General features: G+C 50.9%; 2 protein-coding genes across 2 annotated transcripts; one reads left to right on the top strand and one right to left on the bottom strand.

Annotated features, from left to right (window-relative positions):
* Positions 1 to 560: 560 nt before the first annotated feature.
* ENH_00052640 (hypothetical protein, conserved) lies at positions 561 to 7,013 on the bottom strand (the record flags this gene model as incomplete). Its single annotated transcript, XM_013581412.1, has 7 exons — positions 561 to 3,097; positions 3,248 to 3,542; positions 3,764 to 4,331; positions 4,623 to 4,689; positions 4,892 to 5,077; positions 5,387 to 5,468; positions 5,643 to 7,013. 7 exons carry the CDS (start codon positions 7,011 to 7,013, stop codon positions 561 to 563), a joined length of 5,106 nt encoding a protein of 1,701 aa, XP_013436866.1.
* A 7,420-nt stretch (positions 7,014 to 14,433) lies between these two features.
* Positions 14,434 to 17,663, top strand: ENH_00052630 (structure specific recognition protein I, putative; the record flags this gene model as incomplete). The annotated part of the gene is made up of 11 exons (XM_013581411.1): positions 14,434 to 14,517; positions 14,690 to 14,881; positions 15,059 to 15,164; positions 15,311 to 15,434; positions 15,728 to 15,821; positions 16,010 to 16,182; positions 16,328 to 16,518; positions 16,650 to 16,836; positions 16,956 to 17,088; positions 17,207 to 17,351; positions 17,548 to 17,663. The coding sequence occupies 11 exons, from the start codon at positions 14,434 to 14,436 to the stop codon at positions 17,661 to 17,663; spliced, it is 1,545 nt and encodes a 514-aa protein (XP_013436865.1).
* Positions 17,664 to 21,465: the final 3,802 nt, after the last annotated feature.

Genomic DNA, 21,465 nt, shown 5'->3' with positions numbered 1-21,465 from the left:
AGGCGTACTTTTTGTGAGTGGGCCTTTGCTCGAATACAGAAGAGATACACCCAATTCAGCAGTTTTGCCTCAGCTCTGTACTGCAAGTAGAAAGCCCTAGGGATCAAGGCGGATCAACATCAATTCAATCTTAGCAGTGTTCACAAGTGGACGGATTCCTTCTAAAGCGGTTGACTCGGGACACTTTCAAGTCGACGCCTCTACGCCGCCAGCACAACATTCACAGACTCAATATGAGAGTACCGAGTGGCTGAACCCCTCGTACATCAAATAGGCTTTGCTGTATTTCTTTCCCTCAAGGCTTCACAATAATACCGCTGCGTGGCAGTTGCCACATACTTTGGTTACCTCAATTCAACTTCTCCCTGGCCTCAGACAAAGCCGGGCCAAGGAAGGAACGCCCAAGAAAAAAAGAGCACTACGGATACAGATCGAAGCCACGCACCCCGCCCCTCAAGTCAGCAAGGCCACCGCAGTGACAGACCCGAATAGAGAAACAAGACACAAGGCCGCTGTACCTAGCCCCGAGATGCGCGTTTTCAGAGGGTCTGTCACTGGGCTTAGTGCAGGCTCTCGAGCTGCATGCACGCATACTCGCTGTATGTTAGCTCAGCGTCCTGCTGGCTTATGTTGCACGCTTCAGCCGACGCAGCAATACCGTGGAAGGTGCTGTTGCGGCTCCAGCCAAACACCTGAGGCTTGGATGCAGTGGGCCTCCGCTTTCTCGCAGCGCTGCGGCAGCCGCAACGGCCGCTGGCGCTCCCGCAGGACGGGGCGTTGCACGTCGTGTCCGTGCATGCCGAGCGATACCTGTCTAACAACCGCGGCAGTGAGAACTCTGACACCCAGCCTTCTTCCAGACATCTGTGGCACAGTATGTCTTCTTCCCCCTCGCCCAGCAGGGACTCACCCTCGCGGGCCAAGACATCACCGCCACGAGCTCCTTCTGACCTAACTTTGTCAATGCCCCAATAGGGGGGCTCTCGACGCTGCTCTAGCACTCGCCGCAGCTCCTGCAGTTCCTCCTCTTCATCTAGAGAATCAGCAGGCAGCGCAGTAGTTGTAACAAAGGGGGCCCCAGCAACCGTGGGCCCCGTAGCCGGCTTTTCAATAGGTAAGCGCGGCAATGGCAGCAGCCGCACCCGCAGCGCCGATGAAGTTCTTTCATGGGCCACCACCCCTATGACGCCCCGTCGCAGCAGAATGCCCATGGCCCGCGTGACCACCTCCCACTCCTCGGGACTCAGCTCTTGCTGCTGCTCCGGGGAAGCTGGAGTATAGGGAGCCGCAGCATCGGCAGGCGTGCCGTTCTCACACTCAGGGGGGCCTTGCGGCGTGTGATACTCGGCGCTGGTGAAGCGAATCCGCTGGCAACAGCAAGCGCACTCCCTGCAAGTACAGCAGCAGTCGCTTGCGGTGGCGGACCACTGATCATTTCCTGGATCGGTCCATTCACTTCTTGAGACAGTACAAGAAGCATACGTGCATGCAGCGTCTGATGGCAGCTCATGCTCTGAACTGTTGCTGCTGATACTGCTGCCGTTGCTGCTCCCAATATTGCACGAGTTGCTCTGCTGCCTCCCCGCGGAGACTGCTGGAGAGGCTACACCCCCAACGACTTGCACGCATCGTTCAAAGGCCTCTTGGTCTCGATCGCTCCGTAGTTTTCCTCCGCTCTTCTGGTGCCGGCTGATACTGCTGCTGCTGCCATTCGCTGGGGCGCCACTGCTGCTCACGCTGCCGCTACTGTTGCTGTCCTGGTCTGTGCAGCTACCTTCTGCGCCTTGAATTGCTGGAAGAGGGAGCTGGAGATCCTCAAGAAGTCTATTAAGTCTCTTCATCTCCCTCAAACAAGTTTCCGCCTTGATCCGCCTCACGTAGGCTCGAAACCGCCTGAGTACACCTGCCGCCGAGGGAACCCCCTCCACCCAAGGTGGGGCCCTTTGTCCTCCCCCAGGAGGGCCTTCAGCTACAGCAGAGGCTGCTCCCTCAGCTGGAGGCCCACATGCAGCAGCAGGTGCCGACTCTCCGCTTGCAGCAGCCCCGCCTGCTGCTGCTGCAGCAGTTGCGGGAGCCTGACTCGGTGGCATTGGCATTCGGCAGCGGACGCAGGTGCGCACTGTGTGCCACATTGCAGTGTCTAAATTGCCATCTACCAGATTCTTTTCAGGTGCATCGAGAAGTGGGGATGTGCAAGCAAGCTCCAGTCGGCTTGCTGTCGTCTTCTCAAACTCCCTGGTCTCCTCGGGTGTTTGTTCCCTTGGCTTCTCGATGTGCTGCTGCTGCTCCTTCCTCGCAGGAGCATCCTCATCTGACAACTCCACCACTACGGACGAATCCTGAGGTGTCCGCTTCGCAGCAGGCTTGAGTTGCGGATCCGCACCTGGCCCACACTGGGCCACCTCCGGAGCTTTCTGTGCAGTAATAGTGGGCTTCTGCTGTTTTTTTCTGGGCGCTTGGTTCATTCCTTGTCCCTCAGGCTGCTGTTGCTGGGCTCCCGAGTGCCCCGGTTCTGCAAAGACATTCCACAGCCGCTTGCGAGCCCGCGGGGAGGCCAACCCAGCTGGGGTGGTGGAACCCCCTGGTGTTAATGATGTACGCAACGAGGCCGTACGATCACATGACTCATTAGATGCACCTGCCCCTCGGCTCGCAGCCTCGGGGGAGGTAGCCCCTCCCCAACACACGGTGGCGCTGCCGTTCTCCGCCCTGTCCGCCGGCACAGGCGAAGAGGGGGCCCCGCTAGCTCTGGCTGGGACTCGGGGAGAAAGGGGAGGCGGTATTTCTGTGACCCCAAGTGGTCCGAATTGGTCGGCGGTGCCCCCTAGAGATACGTCGCCTTCTAAGCCAAAACGATAAAACAGCTGGCGAGGGTGCAGCAACTGTTTAGCAGCGAACTCGAGGTGCTGGCAGTTCAGCTGGATATGCCACCGAGCGCCTGCTGCTGCGGCTGCATCCGACGCAGTTTCCGGCGCACAAGAGTTCACGCTGCCGCCGCTACTAGCGGCGTTGCTGCTGCCGCTGCTGCTGCTCGCGCTGCTAACACAATTGTCAGCATCTCGGCTTGCAACGGGAACAGCATACACGACTCGCGCACCTAAGAGTAAAGCAGCAGAGACAGCAAACCGCATCTGGAATCAACATTTACATTTCTCATGACCAGAAAAAGGTAGCGCACTCTCAGTCTTTTCCTGCTGTCCCTGCTGCCGCTGCTCCAGCGGGAGTTTGTTGTGCTGCACGGTCTCACCGTAAGCTGGGCACTTGAGGTCAACTCCGTAGGCTTCCGGTAAGCCTACGCAATTGGAAGCTCCCCATCTCTCCCGCAAGGAGTCCAGGGTCCACAGCGCGTTGGGGGCGAGGAACGCAAGCGGCCGCACCCTCTCTGCCGGCACCACCGCCACCCGCACGGTGCTGCGCAGCACCTCAGCAACATCGGCGGGAGTCGGCGAGACCCCCAGGGTAAGCCGGGTGAAGGAACGTGGGGGAAGCCCCAAGTACTCCACGCGGTACATGAGGACGCTGCCGTCTGTGCTTGGCAGCGTCTGCAAGTAGACAAACACAGATTTGAAGTGCATAAAGCAAAAATGGGGCGTGCATAAAGCAAAAATGGGGCGCATGGCGTGCAATGCGTCTATGAATGCCCTTCAGTCGCAAGGATGGACACCTAGAGTAGCTTCAATCAATCTCCATCAGCACACCAGAGGGAATGCACCATAGCTGCAGGCCCTCGGCACAAACAGAAAAGCGCTGAATGCTGCCTGACCTGCTGAACAATTCCTATTGCTGAGTACAAGAATCGCTTGTCTTCTTTCTTCGAGGAAATCACCTCCACCCATTGTCCAGGCCTACAGCATTTACTGTGGCAATCCAGCTGCTGCCGCCAAACAGCAAAGGCGAACACTGCTGGCTCCACTCGCGTGGCCTCTATGCATGCATCGTAAGCCCCGAATGTTCCCGTCAGGGACTCCGCGTGGACCCCACCCCCCGCTAATACGCCGGCCAAACGGGCAGACATGCGTCCGCCCACGGAGCCCCTCTGCTGCTGCTGGCCCTGTTTGGGGGTTGCACTGGTGGAACTTGAAGCCTGCACTGGTGTTCCTCCCCTGTGCGGAGTTCCACAGGTGCTTAGCTCCGTTGCCGCGGCCCTCTGCTGCACAGTGTTGGGCGGGTCCCCAGAGGCGCCCTGCTGCTGCTGCGGCTGCCGAAGGCACTTACGTGAAGCTGCATTTTCGCAAGCTATCAAGTCCTCCTCTACTGCAGCAAGGAAGGATCCGAGAGGCACCCAGCGCACCAAGCAGCGGTCTCCCAGTCTGGCCACAAGGTACCCATATCTGCGTGCAAGGCATGGGCATTTAAATGTGTCCTCACTTTTATGGCACAGACATGAGTAACGGTTGCTGTGGCGATTCGGCAGCAGCCACCTTGCGTAAAGTTTGCTGTCTGAAGGTCTAACCGCATGCCGCTGGTAATGAAGTCACGACAGAAAGTACTACTTGGCGTCATCTGTGAAAACCCACGTAGGCTTTCACTTCACGCTTCTTCATTTAGCACCATTTGTTCTTCACTTTCCAGCAAACGGGACAGCCGCAGCAGCACGAGCAATAAGCGCTGTTGCTACTCACCTAAAGTATGCAGCGTGTGACGGAGTTGAAACGGCTTGGTCTGTCGGGATTCCCCACACGCGAATGACTGCCCAAAAGCAAACACCATAGGCGTCCGCAGCAGCAGCTCCAGCAGCTGCCTCAACCAGTGTTGCTAGCTTGTGTTACAAAAGAAGACAGCAAACAAAACACAGAACGCAAGCGGCTCTCTCGAAGCATGAGTCCCAGTACATATTTCTTTGCAGTTCTCTGAGCTATAAGTAAGTTTCAAAAACAAGTCAGAAGCTTACGGGGTAGGCGGCCAGAGGCACCTACGTTGGCTCCCAACGACGCAGGCGGTAGCGAAACCTCTGCAGTCTTCGAGACCCCCTCTCTGGCAGCCTCATCTGTTGCTGTTGCACTGCTAGAGACCATCGCATCCAACAGGCAGTAAAGCCAAAATGTATGCGCCATGTGCGGCTTCCAAAGATTCACAGCTGCAGCAGCGGCGCAGGAGGAACAGCACCAGCAGTAGCAACCGCAGTCGCCTCGAACAACTGCTACAGTAGGGAAACTGCGCGTTTTTCTGCCTGCTTTCCTAGGCCTACACAACCTCGTCCGTAAAGAAAAACCCATAAATCCTCCACTCTTAAGTGCAGGCTCGGAAGGCGCGGTGAAAACAAGGCAATTCGTGTCAAGCTGCTGACGGATCTGTGCGTTGTGTGGCTGGTGCCTGCTGCTGCTGTTTTTGCTGCCCCTAAGTTGCATGCTGCTTCCTGCAGCAGCGGCAGAGTCCACAAGCGCACCTTGAAATGGAGGCGCGTAATCGCCGATAACTTTGCCCATACGCCATGTAGACTTGGAGAGCCGAGATACGCGCCGGAGCAGCTGCAGCAACAGCACAGCAGCAGCGACGCCGCTCAAGACCTCTTGAGACAGAATACATCAAGAAAAAGAGCGAACTGAAGTCAGCCCGGAGCTTAAAGGCCAACTATAGAAGCAGCAAAGCGCTCAGAGGCTTCTAGGGAGCCCCCAAGTGGAGCCTCCTCTGTGGTTGTTCACCTCTTCGTCGAAGGTCTCGCCGGGAACCAACGTCGTGAGCAGCTTGGATGACGCGCCCAAGTCCAGCTGCCTCAGGCGCAGGCAGTGGCAGCGGTTGAGCACCCACAATAGGAACTGACGCAGCTGGCGAAGACCGCATTCTCTCGCCAGCAAGCAGAGCACGCCACTTCGTAGAAGGCCCTTGAGGAGTTCAGCTCCGTCTAGGAGGGGGCCCCACGGCCCCCACGATGACGGGCTCTGAGAGGAAACCGGGGCCCCTGGAGAGGCGAACTCGTTACCCGAAAGGTTGACCTCTCGCAAGTCGGGTAACAGCTGCAGCTGCTGCAGCAGCAGCTGCAGCGCAGCAGGGCTTAGGGGCTTGTTGCCTATTGAGTTGCAGTCAACGTGGTTCAGGTAGACGCAGCTGCCGAGCCCTTCGCAAACGGCAGCAAACTGCTCCTGAGGCATCTCCGGGGCACTAATGGAGAAAGAGGTAACCCTGGCTGTCTGGGAAACAGCCTTCATGAACGCTGCTGCTGTTGCAGTGGACGGAAACACTGTACCCCGCAGCGTGACCTTCCCCACTGCGACTTTAGTGCGCAAGTCCGAAATGTGCTTGTCAACCTGCTCTGGCCGCTGCCGCCCTTGGATCCACAGGCTCTTGCTGTGCGACCCGATGAAGGCCTTTGGGGTGAAGGCGCTATTGGAAGGCTCTGTAGAGGGCTGGCCCGCTTCCTGAGCTGAGGCTTCGCCTCGGGAAACTTCCACAACCCTGGCCCCTGCGGAACAGTTTGCCGTGCTCCTTGCTGCCACTTGGTCCCGGCTGCTGCTGTCGCTGCTGCCCAAGCTGCTGCTCGAGCTGCTGCTGGCGCCGCCTTCGCTCCTGCCGCTCTTGCTTCCGCTGTTGTTCCTGCTCCCGCTACTTACTATGCTGCTATACGCGCCGCTGTTGCAAGCGCTGCTGCTGGCTTTGTTGCTGCTGCTGGCGCCGCTGCTGATGGTGCTGCTGCCATTGAGGTCCTGACATGCCCCAGGAACGCACCGAGTCATTGAGGCGGAAGCAGGGACTGGAGGCATCTCGTCATCGTCGTCATCGACAGATATAACTTCGACGCCCGGAGGGGGCCCTTTGTCCCGTGAATGTTTGTGTGGTCCTACATGGCTGTGTGTCCGAGGGGCCCCCACGGTGAGCGGCGACACCAAGCCGCTCCGTGTTTCTCCGTCGCATCTCCCTGGGGCCCTTAGAGGGTACAGCTGGTTTCGTAGGGGACCCAGAGAACCCGGGTTAATGGACACCAAACTCCCTGGGAATGGCAGTACTGCTGGCTGGGGCGGGGGCGGTGTTGCAGCTGAGGCCGCGGCTACGTCGACCGAGTGGAGAGACCGCTTCATCTTCACATTTGATACATTCTCCGCGCCCCAGAGAACCTCCGGGACACCCCCTTTTTCCCTCCCGTAAGGGGGAGGGACGGGGCAAGGGCGGGCGGTTCCCTCGTGGGTTGGCCTAGGGGCCCGCCGTCCTAGCTAGCTGTTGTCCTGCGGGTCTCATGGAAACGCACACAACTGCCGTGGAGATCGGAATACATAAATAAGGGAATTATATACCGTGAGCGTTCCGAGGGTAGTACCTCCAATGCATGCAGGCTGCGGCCGCGAAGAGTTTGAGCCTTTAATGAAAGGTCTCCTAATATAAAAACAAAAAATGAATACCAAAGATGTGCCAAGGACTCGCCGGAATATGCATTAGGCAGAGCTTGCCAGCATTAGCACCCATCATGTCTACGGGAAGCAGGGGACTCATGACGCCACGTTGCTGCGGGCGCGGTGACCTCTCTAGCAAAACAACCTAAGAACCGGTGTATTCAACCATGTGCTCATTACTACTGCTCTAAACAAGCAAAAATTTCAGAGAAGCACATCCGACACTATAAGTGAGGCTTGGTTCCATTCTCTGAACTGGGCCTGGCCAGCAACAGTTACGAGAAATGCAGCTGATGTGTACCCCATACAGCCCAGGCTGATTCATGCGAGCAAGTGGTAGTCTGCGGTCGTCTGTGCAACTGGCGCTGCCAAGAGTAAAAAATGACTAGCCACATGGACTGTGGCAAGTCTGGTGGTACGCAGGAACGCCGGTGTTGGTTCGCAAAACAAGGGTGTGCACTGCGCCACGCAGTGCTGCGTCCAACTTTTTATGTTCTGCTGCCTCGGCTCTCTCATTGAATGAGCAAGCTCCGGCACGCAATTCAACTTGGGAGCACACTCAAGGTTAAATAGCGGGTCGAGCCGAGAAGCAGCGGCAGAAACAAACATATATCGCTGCCTCTGTAGTAAGTACTATCGACGTTGAATTCATTCATTTTCTCAACTCCAAGTAAAATTTTGTGTGTGTTTTCTAGTTGCAGCCCGAGTAGTTTTGACAGTGACCCTAGCTGAGCAAGATCAGTACGCGTCTCTACAAGTAGCGGCACAACCGAAAGTTTTCGGCAGTGCTTAGTAAATGGCTAATCCAGCTACTTCCATACTCATCAACGGCTGCTCTCACACCTCCCTGAATTGCATTGGAGACGACGTGTTGGTGGTTCGACGCCAGAAATTCCTCACTTCTGGAAATGCTTAGGGCGCAGTCACATCGTAGTCCTCAATGCATTTGCCAATACATTGCCACTTCCTAACTGATTTCGAATTCTGCTAATTTGGGTAATAGTACACTGAGCCACAAGAACGGAAAGCAGGCGTTTCTACTAGTGGGCGGCGATTTTGTGGCTGGTTGTTCACCAGCCAAGAGTTAAGCGCGCTTCAGATTAACAAAAATATTGATGTGCAATCTGCAAAATCATGTTCTTTATCGAAAAACATGAAGCGACCTATACACACATGATTCCTGGTTCCCAGCGGCGAAACGGACACAATCCCATTTGCTTTATAATAACGTGAAAACAGCGGGATTGTCAACTGTGGACTGACAGAAAGAAGGAAACCCCTTATTAAGGCTTCCCAGGATAACGTTCTTTTAGCCCTGCCCAAAGTTTCGGCTTCTTTGCTCAGTTAGGCTGTTCATTAGGGCAAACACCAAACATCCCCCATACGTACTGCGGTCATTACCATCTGTTTTACGAACATCGTTTAGTTCGTTGTTTTGGATGCTTTGAAACTTTATGAAAGTGTACGAAGGCTTGCAGCACAGTATTTTTGTACCATTAAAAGGCAGTGCTTTTGGACGTAAACCGCAAGCGGATCAGCTTGCTTATCTGCCATTAATGCACGTTGGCATGTTAAGTAGCCTTCTCATGGAAGCAAGCACATAGGCGCTGCAACAGAGATTTTAGAAGAAGCGCTAGCGAACCACAGAATTGCTTTATAGGGAGACGCGCCTCCAGCAAATGGGAGATTGCACTGTTCTTCAAGTAAGACTGCACTGTGGTTCACGAGAAAGCATTGCACGCGAAGTTCTTCACGATTTCTAGCTTTTGATAGAAAATAGCGTCAAGCTGAGACGAAAAACCTCTAGTCAGGAACAGCAAGCTACGACGTGAGACGCAAGGCATGAGCAGTGAACATAGGTAGCTGTGTTGATAATTAGGAAGTAATAAAAACCGGAGCCTTTGCATACTGATTAGGTTCTTTGGGACAATAATGTTTTAGGGCACTTCGAAATAGTGAGCTCTTCAGTGTAAGGCTTGGGCTGTAACTAGTGCAGCAGAATCATTTGAGCGCCTCAGGATCTTTGTGAGCAGAAGTACTCCTGTTGGCTGAGTTCAGGCTACAACGCTTCTGATCGTCATCACCGAATTTCGTCTGGGCTCCAACAATTTGAACTCCGTTACACAGTGGTAAAAGAAAAGATATAAATCCTGTTACTTGTGAGGGCTCTGGTAACTGCATCGGCAGTGCTGAATCGTCAGCCACCATCAGCAAACATGCCGCCTCAGCATGTGATCGCCCTGACGCCAACGTGTGCGCACCATGCCACTCCCTGGGCTTTGTCATTTCTTCGCTTGAAATAGGACAGTCTGGCGTGTGCAGTTCGCTGTTCCTCTACCTCATTTCCCCGTGCAGAACTTGAGCAGGCCCAATGGTCCAATCCACCACATGTACTAACTAACTAACTATCAGCGCGAATTGCTGCCTCTTCCTTATTTGGACGGTCCATGGCTTAATGCGTGAATGGCGGTGTGAACTGCCCCCTTGCCCCCTTGTTCCGTATTAACTGATTGTAGTTGTGTAAGATCTAGCTTTCGGTAATTTGTGAGTCTACCGATCAAGGCAACAATATTATTTACTGAAAAGGTCAATTTTTACTCCTCCATGAGTTTTCCCATATCAGTCAGCTACTTACTTATGCCCCACAATTTATTGTCCATACAGAGCGTCCCTCAGTTGCATCGAGCAGCAACTGTACTTCAGCTTATGTGCAGCTCACACCCCATCGTAGGATTCTCCCTTTGACGGTAAACTGCAATTCTTTCTAGTAGTTCTGCATCTGGTGGGTCTGAACAATCTTCTGGTCCTGCACTCAATTCACGTAACTCCTGCAGGGGCTCTTCATACTTGATTTGACGCAGCTTCTGAATAGTAGCCGAATAACCAGTGCAAACTGTTGCAGCAACGGAGTGCTGCGGCTCATTCCTAAGCTCCAATGAATGCACTAGTTTAACCCTCTAGCCCTCGAAACTTATTTGGCATTAGCAGCCAGCCCGTGTGCTCCGCATTGTTGCTCATTACTTCACGTTGTTTCACTACCAGTGGCATCAAACCTTATTTGCGGGAGGGTGGCTGTGGACATGAGTTTCCCCTCTGCCCACTTATCATCCGAAATCGCATCTCCTCCACGAGGAACAAAAAGGCCTTTAAATGTATCCCATGCAAGTGATACATTGTCCTTCCTGCAAGCCGTAATTTCTTGAGTTCGCTCATGCTTTTCTCACAAGTTTCTGCGTTTTGCATGCGTGCATTTTGCATTATTGCAGTCAGCACAATTATTAGAGGCTACCCAAAGCTTCTCTGTGTGACATCTCCTGGCTCATATATTCAAACATTCAAATTGTGCAAATGTTTGCCACACTATGAAATAGAATTTTCAAATTCAGAGCACCGACAGGGGCAGCAGATTCCACGAGCAGACTCAAAACATTGACTGTGAACAAGTAGCTTTGACGAGCTTCCAGACGTAATATTTATGCCTCAACAGAACGAAGCCCGGATTCCCACAAACCCCTTAGCGGTCTTCATAATTAGCCGAAACTGCAATGAAATTCCCAACAAGCGCCGCATTAAGACTCAGAACAACCCGTTCTGCAGACGTGAGTAGCAGGCGAAGAAAGTCCCACAAAGTGCCCGTGGATTCGTGATCAGGGAGATCATATCGAAATAGCAGGTTTTAAGAAAGTCATAGCATGCTGGCCGGTGAAGATCCTTCTCTTGGCTTCGGTGCGGCACCGAGCAGTCAGCCTTAGTGCCAACGCCGAGCCATTGATTTAATGTCTATGGAAAAGGCAAGTTGATGAAGCCATACTTTCCGCTACGAAAGACACGGCAGCAAAAGCCCACCAGAGGGTTCAGTGTGCACGGAAGAGAGCTATGGAGCGAGTTCAGGTTCCTGTTTAGACATCACAGCCAGCTGTGGAAACCTAAGCCCAACTCGGTTCCCAATTAGTATTCCATACAGAAAACTATTCACTCTTGGCTGTATTCCGTTGAATCGTAATTTGAAAATTTAAAACGTCATTCCTGTAGAACTAAGGGCCATTTTAAAGGGAAATTTCTTCTCTGTATCTCATTGTATGCATCTGACTGCTGGTAGCGTCATTCACACTGCTAGACTCAAGCCCTTGAATAACTGAAGAGGACACAAGGCTTGGCTTGTTCGACCAGTGAGCTTCTTTGCCGGGAAAATTTTCTATTAGACTTTTGCCTTTTTACTTCGTAGTGTAGAGCCTTTGAAGGCTGTTTCTGTGTTGCACTGTGGTGCTTGCTGCTCGCTGCGCGAACTCACTTAGAGTTCGCGCAGCGAGCAGCAAGTGCGCAGCACTAAAATGTAGTCCAGGAGTTGCCTTCAGGGATACATAATTCGTAGTATTTTGAGTGGCGTAATTAGTATAAATAATTGCCACGCAAAAGCACTTCGTACTCCAGCGATCAGGCTTAGCGTGCTCTGCATTTAGGTCCACGGTTCGGGGCTGGCAAGAGGAATTCATCCTGCAGTGCGCAGCACACTCAGACGCAGTGGAAAAGGGCTCCTGGTAGAGGCAGCTTTTCTCTGACAAAAATGGATATTCATCGATGTTGTTTGGACTCTTCTAATGCGTAGGCAGTGTCTACTCAGTATTGATATACATGTGAGTCTATTTAGCCAGATTGGCAGAAACCGGTAGGAGCTGAGCTGGGGTTAGCTCTGTAGTGAGCGCCTCCTTGCCTCACTCCTAAATGGTTTCCCTTCTCGTTGCATAAGTACTTTGAAACCCAATAGGTCAAGAAGCCCAAATAGACCCTTAAAGGGCGAAGTATTTAAATCTGCTTCTCCCCTAGTTTCTCTGAGACCAGAAGAGAAGGAGAGTTGAATAGGAGACCCTAAGTTTCCCCCGGTATGGTTGTGTCCCTGCACGCTGCACCGGTGGCACAGCCAGCCCCAATCCTTGGCTTTCCAGCCACGCACGCTCCCTAGGCTACGCCTGCTCCAAGAGCTAGGCTTCTCCAGCTACAAACTTTCAGAGAATGATTCACGTGTAGATTATTAAGTGTTACAGTCTTTTGGGATTGTACTGGTGCAACATTGTACTGCTGCGCACTACAAGCTCACTACACCAACTACCTACTGACTAAAAAGCCGAGAACCCCTAATCGGCTGAAGCTGCCTGGTAATGAAATCATTCAGGGAATCATTTCACTGTGTATTTTTGTCTTTGAGAGTGCCACTGGACGCAGCAGGCGGAAAAAACAGCGTCAGTGAGTACTAGTATTCATGCACAGGGTCAAAAGCTAGAGCCGTATATAAGGGCCTGCAGATGCATTTTGCCCCTATGCAATTTGGAAGCCTTTTTCCATCATATCCGTGCTCAGAGTATGAAAATAAATGCACATCGGAGAAGGCATAGGCGTAGAAATGAAGGTACACGGCTACTAGGCTAACAGTCTAGCGTATGCCAGCACAAGAAGCCTTTAAAAAAATTAAGATGCTGTGACAACTACTATGCCTGCGTTATGAATTTGCATTCATCGCCAATGAAGGCTCACCTGTACCCTACAGGGCCCCAGGAAAATCTTCTAAGGGAAAACAGCCAAAACATGTTCACCACTAACCTGAAGGCTGCGTTGGAGCTCTTTTACTTTGCTTATCAAAGCAACCTTGAGGTGGAGTAAACTTCGCTAACCAGCCCCCTGCTTTTGGGTGCAGAGCAGAGGAAAAGCGCAGAACGGCGAAAAGTCGAACTCAATCTCGCCTAGCCGGAAGAGTTGTACTGCCATGTGCAACGAATAAACTATGTATATCTTCGTCCACTCATATCGCCAAATAAGTGCAGCACAATTGCAGATGACGCAAAGTGCTAGAAGAGTCAGCAGCCTTTTCCAGGATTACGCTAAAGGTGAATGAATATGCGGGTTACATGCTTCGCGATTCAGCTTGAAATTAAGTATGCTGCTCTCCTGTGGCCAGAGAAATCTCATGTTGGTGCCTATAGTTAAGAGGAACTAGGGCGTAGGACCAAACAGGTTTAATAGGAGGGCCAGCATTTCGCCAGAAGAACAGTCCCTTTGGGCCTTTTGGGGGTTCAGTATGAATCTGTTATATAATTTATTGTTGGACCATAGAGAACTGCTTCATTAACCTAAACAAGATCTTGATCGCAACAGTGTTGGTGGTTCTTGACGGCAGCAGTTACCACCGAAGTCGTGGTCCTCTGCATCAGTGCCGACCTCAGAAAGGGCAGCTTTCAATATATATATATATATATATATATATATATATATGCATTAAAGCAGAACACAGAACTACGAAAAGAGATATGCCTAGCTCTCACTGGTGATGAAAGGGCATCTAGAGCACTTTAGAGCACTTTATGACCCTTTTACCCCTCCCTCCTCCTTCCGTGTGTGCCTGCACAAAGCTATCAGCCATATTTCTGCTGTCTACTGCCTAGGCAGCATTTACTTACTCCACAATTGCTTGTACTTTGTCTTTGCATCGGAACTAGATATACTGGTTCCGCATAGCTTTACCACGCAGTACTCATTTTGGACGTTTCGTCCATGAAAATCAGCACTTTTTTGAGGAACAAATTCTAGCAGCGGGTTCCCATTGCATTCATGGACATGTGTAATTTCGTGAAATCATAATATTTCAACGCTTTGGCGAGCGCAATGCACTGCCGAGCGAAATCTTGCGGCTACAGCCCGCTGTCTTATCAGGAAATGAGCTACGCAGAGCAAACACTTGCCAAATGATTAGAATAAAGCACACCCTAACAAGACAGTACTTTGTTTGAATTTTAGGACTGCATAACACAATGAAGTTTTTATTTGCCCCGTAATTTGGGTTGTGTGTGCAATCCCACTTTCCTAACCACCTTCTTGCATGCATTAAGCCCCAACAATCGGAGCATATATCACCCCCTTCGAATCCTTCTGTCTAAACACATAAGCGGTGGCGCCCACTTGTTCTCGAGCTCTTGTTTATTGGTGGGTTCAAATATTGCAGTTGTTATTCCCCGCGTCTGCGGGCAGCCTCCGTGCGGCCCTCGATTGTGTGGGAACAAGGCTCCCCGCGTTCTAGCTCAACAAAGCCTCATACAGTGCAGAATCCAGACAACAAACAGAAATGTCTCAAGGCGCTCCGCCGGCCGGCCCTGGTGGCCCGGTCGTCTCGGTAGCAAACATTCGCGGCTTGGGAAGGAACGACCCCGTAAGTTGCTGTGCTTGCTTGGGCGTTATCCAATTAGTACATATTGCGCGTATGGCACTTTGGGAGCTAAAAATGTCCCTACATATTCTCTATATATCATGACTCCTGAAGAAGTAGCACCTGTTTTCAATTCAAGGTTTTTGGCTGTGTTTACGTGAGGCGTACCCCATAGGGCCTCTTTAAAATGAGTGGGGAGATTTTCGGATGGAAAAATAGGAGGAATGGGAAAGTTTATCAGTACAAAAGCTCAGATGTTGCAGACGCACAGTGGATACACTGTGGGGCTGACCAGTATCAACTCAAGATCGTCCTCGGTCCTCACAGAAATGACAGCATCGTCATCTTTGATGGTTTTCACAAAAAGGTAGGTCAAGGACGCCAGATGTGATTTTTCAGAACAGCATGCAGCCATGGGTTTATCTTTTACCCTGGCGCCGTTTGATTCGTCACTTTCCATTAAGTAAAACTGCTGGAGCCCAGGGGCAGCAGTAGCGCTGGTATTCAGTGTTTTTACCGTTTTTGGTGCTTCCGGTTTCCGCAGAACTATGAGGACATCCGTCGGCACTTTTCTGATCACTTTAAGCTCCAACTGCAGACCAAAAACATAGCGCATTTGGGCTGGCACTGGGGCGATGTTTCCATGGATGGTATGCTGCGGTTCTCTTTTATGCTTTTACTTTTGACGGACTAGGTACAGCCGAACTAGAGCCTTACGGAAGCAATTCAAATGGAGGCTTTGTTACCTAAGGTTAGGGAAATGCTTTTGGGTGACGCTGCGCCTTTTGGTTCATAGGAAACAATTTGAATGTTTCAGTGAACGGCTGCCCCGCATTTGAAGTAAATGCTCAAGACATTGCCCAGGTTACGACACCATCAAAAAATGACTTGGCTATTGAGCTTGTGCAAGATGACACGAGGTGAGTACGGTGTTTGGGGAGAAATATCTCTTCTGCTTGAGGGCATTTCATCCGTTACATAGCCATGATAAGTTCACTAATCCCTCCGAATCAGCGCGTCTTCAGTAGCGGCATTGAAGGGTAGTACAAATATTAAAAAAATGAGCGCCTTAAGGCAGCGCATGAGCGGCGTGTGTCCAATGCTGCCTTCTCCCCGTCGTGTAGCCGTCAGGCCTTCCCCTTACTGCGGCTAATATGCTTTGTTTTGCCTTACTCTGTCTTTACTTGGTTAACTTCGTGTGTTACTTTTCAAGGGATCAATCAGAAGATATGCTTTTAGAGATTCGGCTGTTCCAGCCGGCGACGGGCGATGAGGAAACGGACAGCCATCTTCAGAACCTGAAGGAGGTTCGTTTTAGCCTTTCTGTATGCTGCACACTTTATGGTCCTTCCTGTTTTGTTTGTATAATGTGCTGCGTGAAGGAGATACAAACAGATACCACCTTGTTCTTTCCTGTTGAGGTTCCAGTGAACAAAGGTTTTAGTGCGTCTCAAATGCAGTATCTGCCCCTGGATCGGTGGTGCCTGATCTGCAGAAGCTTGTGAAGAAAAGCGGCGTCGCTGAAACGAAGATGGAAAGCATTGCTCTTCTGAACGATGTGCCTCTGTTGGTGCCAAGGGGACGCTATGAAATCGACATCGGTCGCCGTGCATTGAAGTTTCATGGGAAGTCGTACGACTACACAATTCTCTACACGAACATCAACAGGTACGTTTTGCTTGTGTGTATACGCGCATAGAAATGCCTTCGCGTAGGAGTATTCACTTGAAATATATCCATGCTTTGCTTAGTTGTTCACTTTGTTGGCCCTCTGTTGAGTCTATCCCTTTTTGTTATGAGGTGTGACTGTCAGAATGTTCCTCGTGCCTCGTCCGAATTCTCCGCACGTCAACTTCATTCTGTCTTTGGATAATGCTATGAGACAAGGACAGACATCTTACCCCTTCGTCGTGATGCAGTTTGACAGCGAGAACGTAACTTCGGCTGAAGTGAATCTGGAGGAGGCGGAGCTAAAGGAGAAGGGACTCGAAAAGCAGCTAGAGGGTATTTACTAGTACTTCGTAATATATGTGCATCTTGAGCAGGCCCTCGACGGTACAAAGTACGCGCAGAGTGGTTCGTTTTTTCCCTCTTACCGTTCGCCTGCAGCCCATTGTTGTCGCTCTTCCCTTCAGGAAAAACGTTCGATGTAATTACGCGCATTTTGAAGTCCCTAATCGGGAAGAGCGTAATTGTCCCTGGAGATTTCAAGAGCGTCAAGAACCAATATGGAATAACTTGCAGCTACCGAGCACAAAGCGGCCATTTGTATCCACTTAATCGATCTTTTTTGTTCATCGTCAAACCTGTTATATTTGTCAGGTGTGCAGCTTGGCTTTTAATCGCTGTATTGTGCTGGTGACCTGCAAAGCATGCATCCTCTTACTTATTTCGCGCCAAACTACCGCATCTTCCATGTGACGTGAGTGCGTTCCCTTCAGATTTGAAGATGTGGTCAGTGTAGAATTTAGCCGCACCGGCGCCAGCACGACCAATCGTTTCTTTGCATTCACAGTTTCTTGCCGTGGAGGGGTGGAGCACGAGTTTACTTCCATTGACCGCAACGAGTACAGCGTAAGCCTGTGGTTTTATTTCGCAACGAATTGTTGTGTCTCTGATTTAGTAGTCGCCGTAGGTGCGCTTAATCGTGCCTTTGCTAGGATGTATGCTACGTTCCGCTGTGTGGTCACAGCCCTTAGTTGAATTCCTGACGCAAAAAGGAATTCGCATCAAGAACGTCGAAAAAGGAAATGCACCAAGGACTGGTGGCCTGCAGGAAGCAGAAATTCAAACAGATGAAGACGATGACGATTATGGTGGAGAAGAGTCCGAAACTGGTGCGGTTACAACTTAGTCCTCCTGAGAAGTAGCTGGAAGTGATTCTCTGTGTTTTAGTCGCATTATTTTAAATTATATGAACGCAGTTCATTGCATTCAGCTACTGAATGGCAATGCGCAATGGGTATAAGCCGCGTGGTGTGTAGAGACTGCTATAACGCCTACAAGCAGGTGCCTCATGGCACACGTTTGCAGACGAAGACTTTGAAGAAGAGGAGGACGACGAACAAAGCGAAGCCAGTGCTGCGGAGTCAAATGAGGACGGCGAAAAGGAGAAAAAACGGAAACACAAACACAAAGTGAGGGTGTAAACGGTTACATTCCGTATAAGCACAGTTGCCTACGCAAAGGCAGCGTTCATTGTAGCATTGATCACTACTATTGCGTCAGATTTTCGTCTGTTGTAAAAAGCGTGAGCTGCAGTGATGTACCTGGTAGGCAATTCGTACTGTTCCTATTCACGCATGCCCTCCTAAAGCACGTGTTTGATCCGATGGAATGGCATTGTTTCTGCTGTTTGCCATGTGCGGCCTCTTTAACAGAAGGAGAAAAAGGAAAAGAAAAAGCACAGGAAGTGATGCCGCGTGGTGTCGCTTTAATTGGCTACCATCTCTCGTTCTTCAAATCGCTGTGGGCGCTTCTTCCATATTATTGTTGGCGCTGCGCTGGGTGCACTATATAACAGAAAATGAAGCTCCCTGATACTGTCATTTTAGAGTGATTTTTGACACTTTCATCACCAAAGCTGCAATCCTTGGGAATTATTCCGCGAATGAGTAGTGCAGAACTAGGAATGGGTAGAGTAAATGGTGGTGTCGGGGAACACTGTTCAAAACCAGAGCTTTACTGTTTTGAAAGGAATAGTACTTTACTTGGATATTCTCTGTAGCATAAATTAGGGTTCCGCCTGTGCCGCGTTAAGCCCCTATGTTGGGCGGACGAGATCTGCTAAAGGTTCGTACCCTAGCACCGGATGTGGAGGGCATGCTTGATAAGTGAGTCTCTTTGCATCACGAATCATCTTCACAGTTGAGGAAGAACCCAGCCTATCCAATATTCGTCGTTGTGCTTGTGGCCTGTGCCTCAACAACGGGAGGATATAACAGAGCCAAGCGGTGCCAACCACATGCACGTTCCTTGAATGCAGCTTTCAGAGCCTTGGGCCTCAGAATACTAGGGTGCAGTTTCTTTGTATGTCACTCATCAATGCCTCTAAAGAGCATCGTGGAAGTGCTTGCCGATGCAGTCCAGCGCGCTGCTGTTTGGCTGCTCAGCTCCAGGATTCTAGAAGGTTCGGTTGCTGCTTGTGGTTTGCACGCCCGTTGAATGGAACGTGACCGCAAGTATTGCAGCGCTGAATAGGCACTAAATGTGTAGAGCACAACCATTAGGTGCTGCAATACGCGCGCTCCGCAGCACCGGAACCTGCTAGAGTCATCGAAGGCAGTAGCCAGGCTGCATCGCGAAACCATTCAATGGGGCAGGAATCAAGCAGCAATGAACCAGTAGTGTGCTCAATCAGTCTGCCTCGTTTACGCCACTAGTCGCGTGGCATTGTTTCGAAGACACAGCTAGGACTGACCGAACTCGGTAAGAGTGCTCTAGAATTTTCGGCTGTTTGCCTGTGCGCCATTTGCACCCGAACACCCGGTGATCGCCAAAAGGTGCCTGGTCGGCTTCAGCAAAAACTGATGATTATTCCAAATGTCCGAAGTCCAAAAGGGTTAGATTGCTTCCCTGCAGATGCCGCTGCACTCGTGCTCATGGGCGTAATTTTTGTTGGGAACACCTATTGAACTATTTTTTCACGAAGCCGACGCGGAACATGTGGGTGCAAGCACTTCGTCAGCAGGCGGATGCTACAGCCAGCAGGATCCTGGCTTTACACGGTTGACTGACGTACCTAATCGGCACTCTGTTTGTGATTAATGAACTCAACTCTCCAGCGTGGAAGTCTCACTGCTGTCGTTTTGAATTCGGACGCAAGGCAAATGTGAAAAACGCGCCTGCAAGTAGACTGCCGCTTTAGAATGTCAGAAGGGGGTGGCTCTCATCCTGACGTCGAAATCGAGTGCGAAGTCCCGCCACGCCCACAGCAAAAAGAACTTGTTCGGCAGAAGCTGGAGACCATTCGTGGAGTTTTGTACGACCTGAGGTAATGTGGGAGCACACGGTGACGAACTCTTACGGCCAGGAACAGTATTCTCACTTTTCTAGCGTCCTCTTTTCACAGGAAGCCTTGCATGTGAGGCATACTTTACAATGAGCACGATGTGGACCGGGGTATAGATTTGGTGTATGTTTGTCCGCGGGCTTTGAATGCACCCGGCCTGCCTCTCACGGGCACAGTTTTAAAGGCATGCATGGCATGCACCAAACAAAGAAGACGCTGCATGTCCCATTCTGAGCAACCGCCCCACTAGTTGCACTACATTGTGTCCAAAAACAGGCAGTGTAACATGAATCACCTCGACGCATGAATCCAGGATTAGGTTGTGAACTAAAGTCGTGTAAACACGTGGGACAAGAGGCCGGGACAGGTCCTGAACAAAAGGAACAATAAAGACCCGGCCACCCCTGCGATGAAACACCTACGTGGGCTACAAACATGTCGGCATACAATGAGAACCTACGCCGTAAAATTCCACAAATTTTCAGTCCTACGCCATCCGCCCAAAACTACAAGGCACGGCCAAGGTACACATCCCTATGCTTATGCAGTGCTCAGCTTGCGCTCACGTACTCTCGGTACGCAGTAGGCCTTCTGCGTCAGATACCTGCACAAAAATGCATCGAAGCCACTCCGTACGAGTCATACAGATACTCTTCACGATATAAACAGTCATGGACAACTTAAACAGTGTCCTCTAAAACCATGCCCCATGCCTCCACCCTTGAGAGACCCAAGTCCCGCTAGGGCAAAGCACAGTGCAACAACACCTCAACACCGCTGTGAATAAACCCTGAATCTCTCCCGAAACTAGGCACTATGCTACTGCGCATCCTGTATACGAAATCAATTGCGCCGTATGTGTTGTACCATTTGACGAGTTCAACGGCACTCGTGGGCGTCGGTGCATTTGAATGCAGCAAAAGGCCGGCAAAAAAGGCGAAGTGGCGATATGCTTCATAGTCTATGCAGTATTCCTGTTGTCGTTTCTGCGTTCGCATTCCAAAACAGTGAGTCGATTTGCGCAGCTGGAAAAGCAGTCCTCTGATCGACGTAAAAAATTCACAAGCATGCATAGAGTAAGGATTCATTATATTTTCTGCTTCTGCTTCAAGAGTAGAAGGAAAAACCTGGGAAGCAGAACTCCAAGCTGAGTAGTGACGCGGGCAGGCTTCCGCGGAAGTTTAATTCTACGTTGGCGCCCTTATGGTTTGACTCAGCCTGCTGCCCACATCGCGCGTCGATGATGGTTGAGTGGAAGGCCCGATTTTATCTTTGGTGAGCTTCTTGAGGCCCTGCATCTTAGCAATTATATACTCAAAACGAAGTGCCCAGTGATGGCGTTCGTGATGCGACCTCACGCTGTCCTGTGTGGCTGCCCACGGTACGGAAGCGGTTCACACCCAGTGGCCCCGTACATGTCCCCAAATAAGTAAACTGAGATGCAAACAGCGTGACTGATACAGAGAGAGGAAAGCCGCAAACGCCTTCAGTTGGTTTCTCTCCGGCACCCGGGGTACATACGTTCATGTCTTGTCCCCAAAACGACAGACTGAAACCAGCGTACTAAGCACCAAAAGAGAGACGATAGATGAGATTTCGATATTAAGTTCAAACCTATATTTGGTTTTGCTATTTATAACTGCGTTGTGCTCCCTCCATCGGGGCTTTCTGCGGTCGGTGGAGTGTGTGTGTTTTTGGATGCCAATTGAATAAACTGCGCGAAATGTTGCCATTAGGGCAAAAGAAAGAGACCAATATAATGCTACATATGTTTGTGAATCATATGGTATTTACAAAAGCAGGACACCTCTATGTAACACATATTTCCGTGTAAGTTTCAGCTTTCGAGGCTTCTGTCGGCGTGCATGCACCTGCCCCACAGGGGATGAAATATTACTACTGCTATAGTAAGCGTTGCGCTAAGCTTAAAAAGCAATAAG

The sequence above is a fragment of the Eimeria necatrix genome, genomic scaffold, assembly GCF_000499385.1.
Source record: "Eimeria necatrix Houghton genomic scaffold, Enh_scaff41, whole genome shotgun sequence".
NCBI classification, from domain to species: Eukaryota; Apicomplexa; class Conoidasida; order Eucoccidiorida; family Eimeriidae; genus Eimeria; species Eimeria necatrix.
Note: the sequence above shows the minus strand (reverse complement) of the source record. Positions and strands in the feature narration are given on the sequence as shown.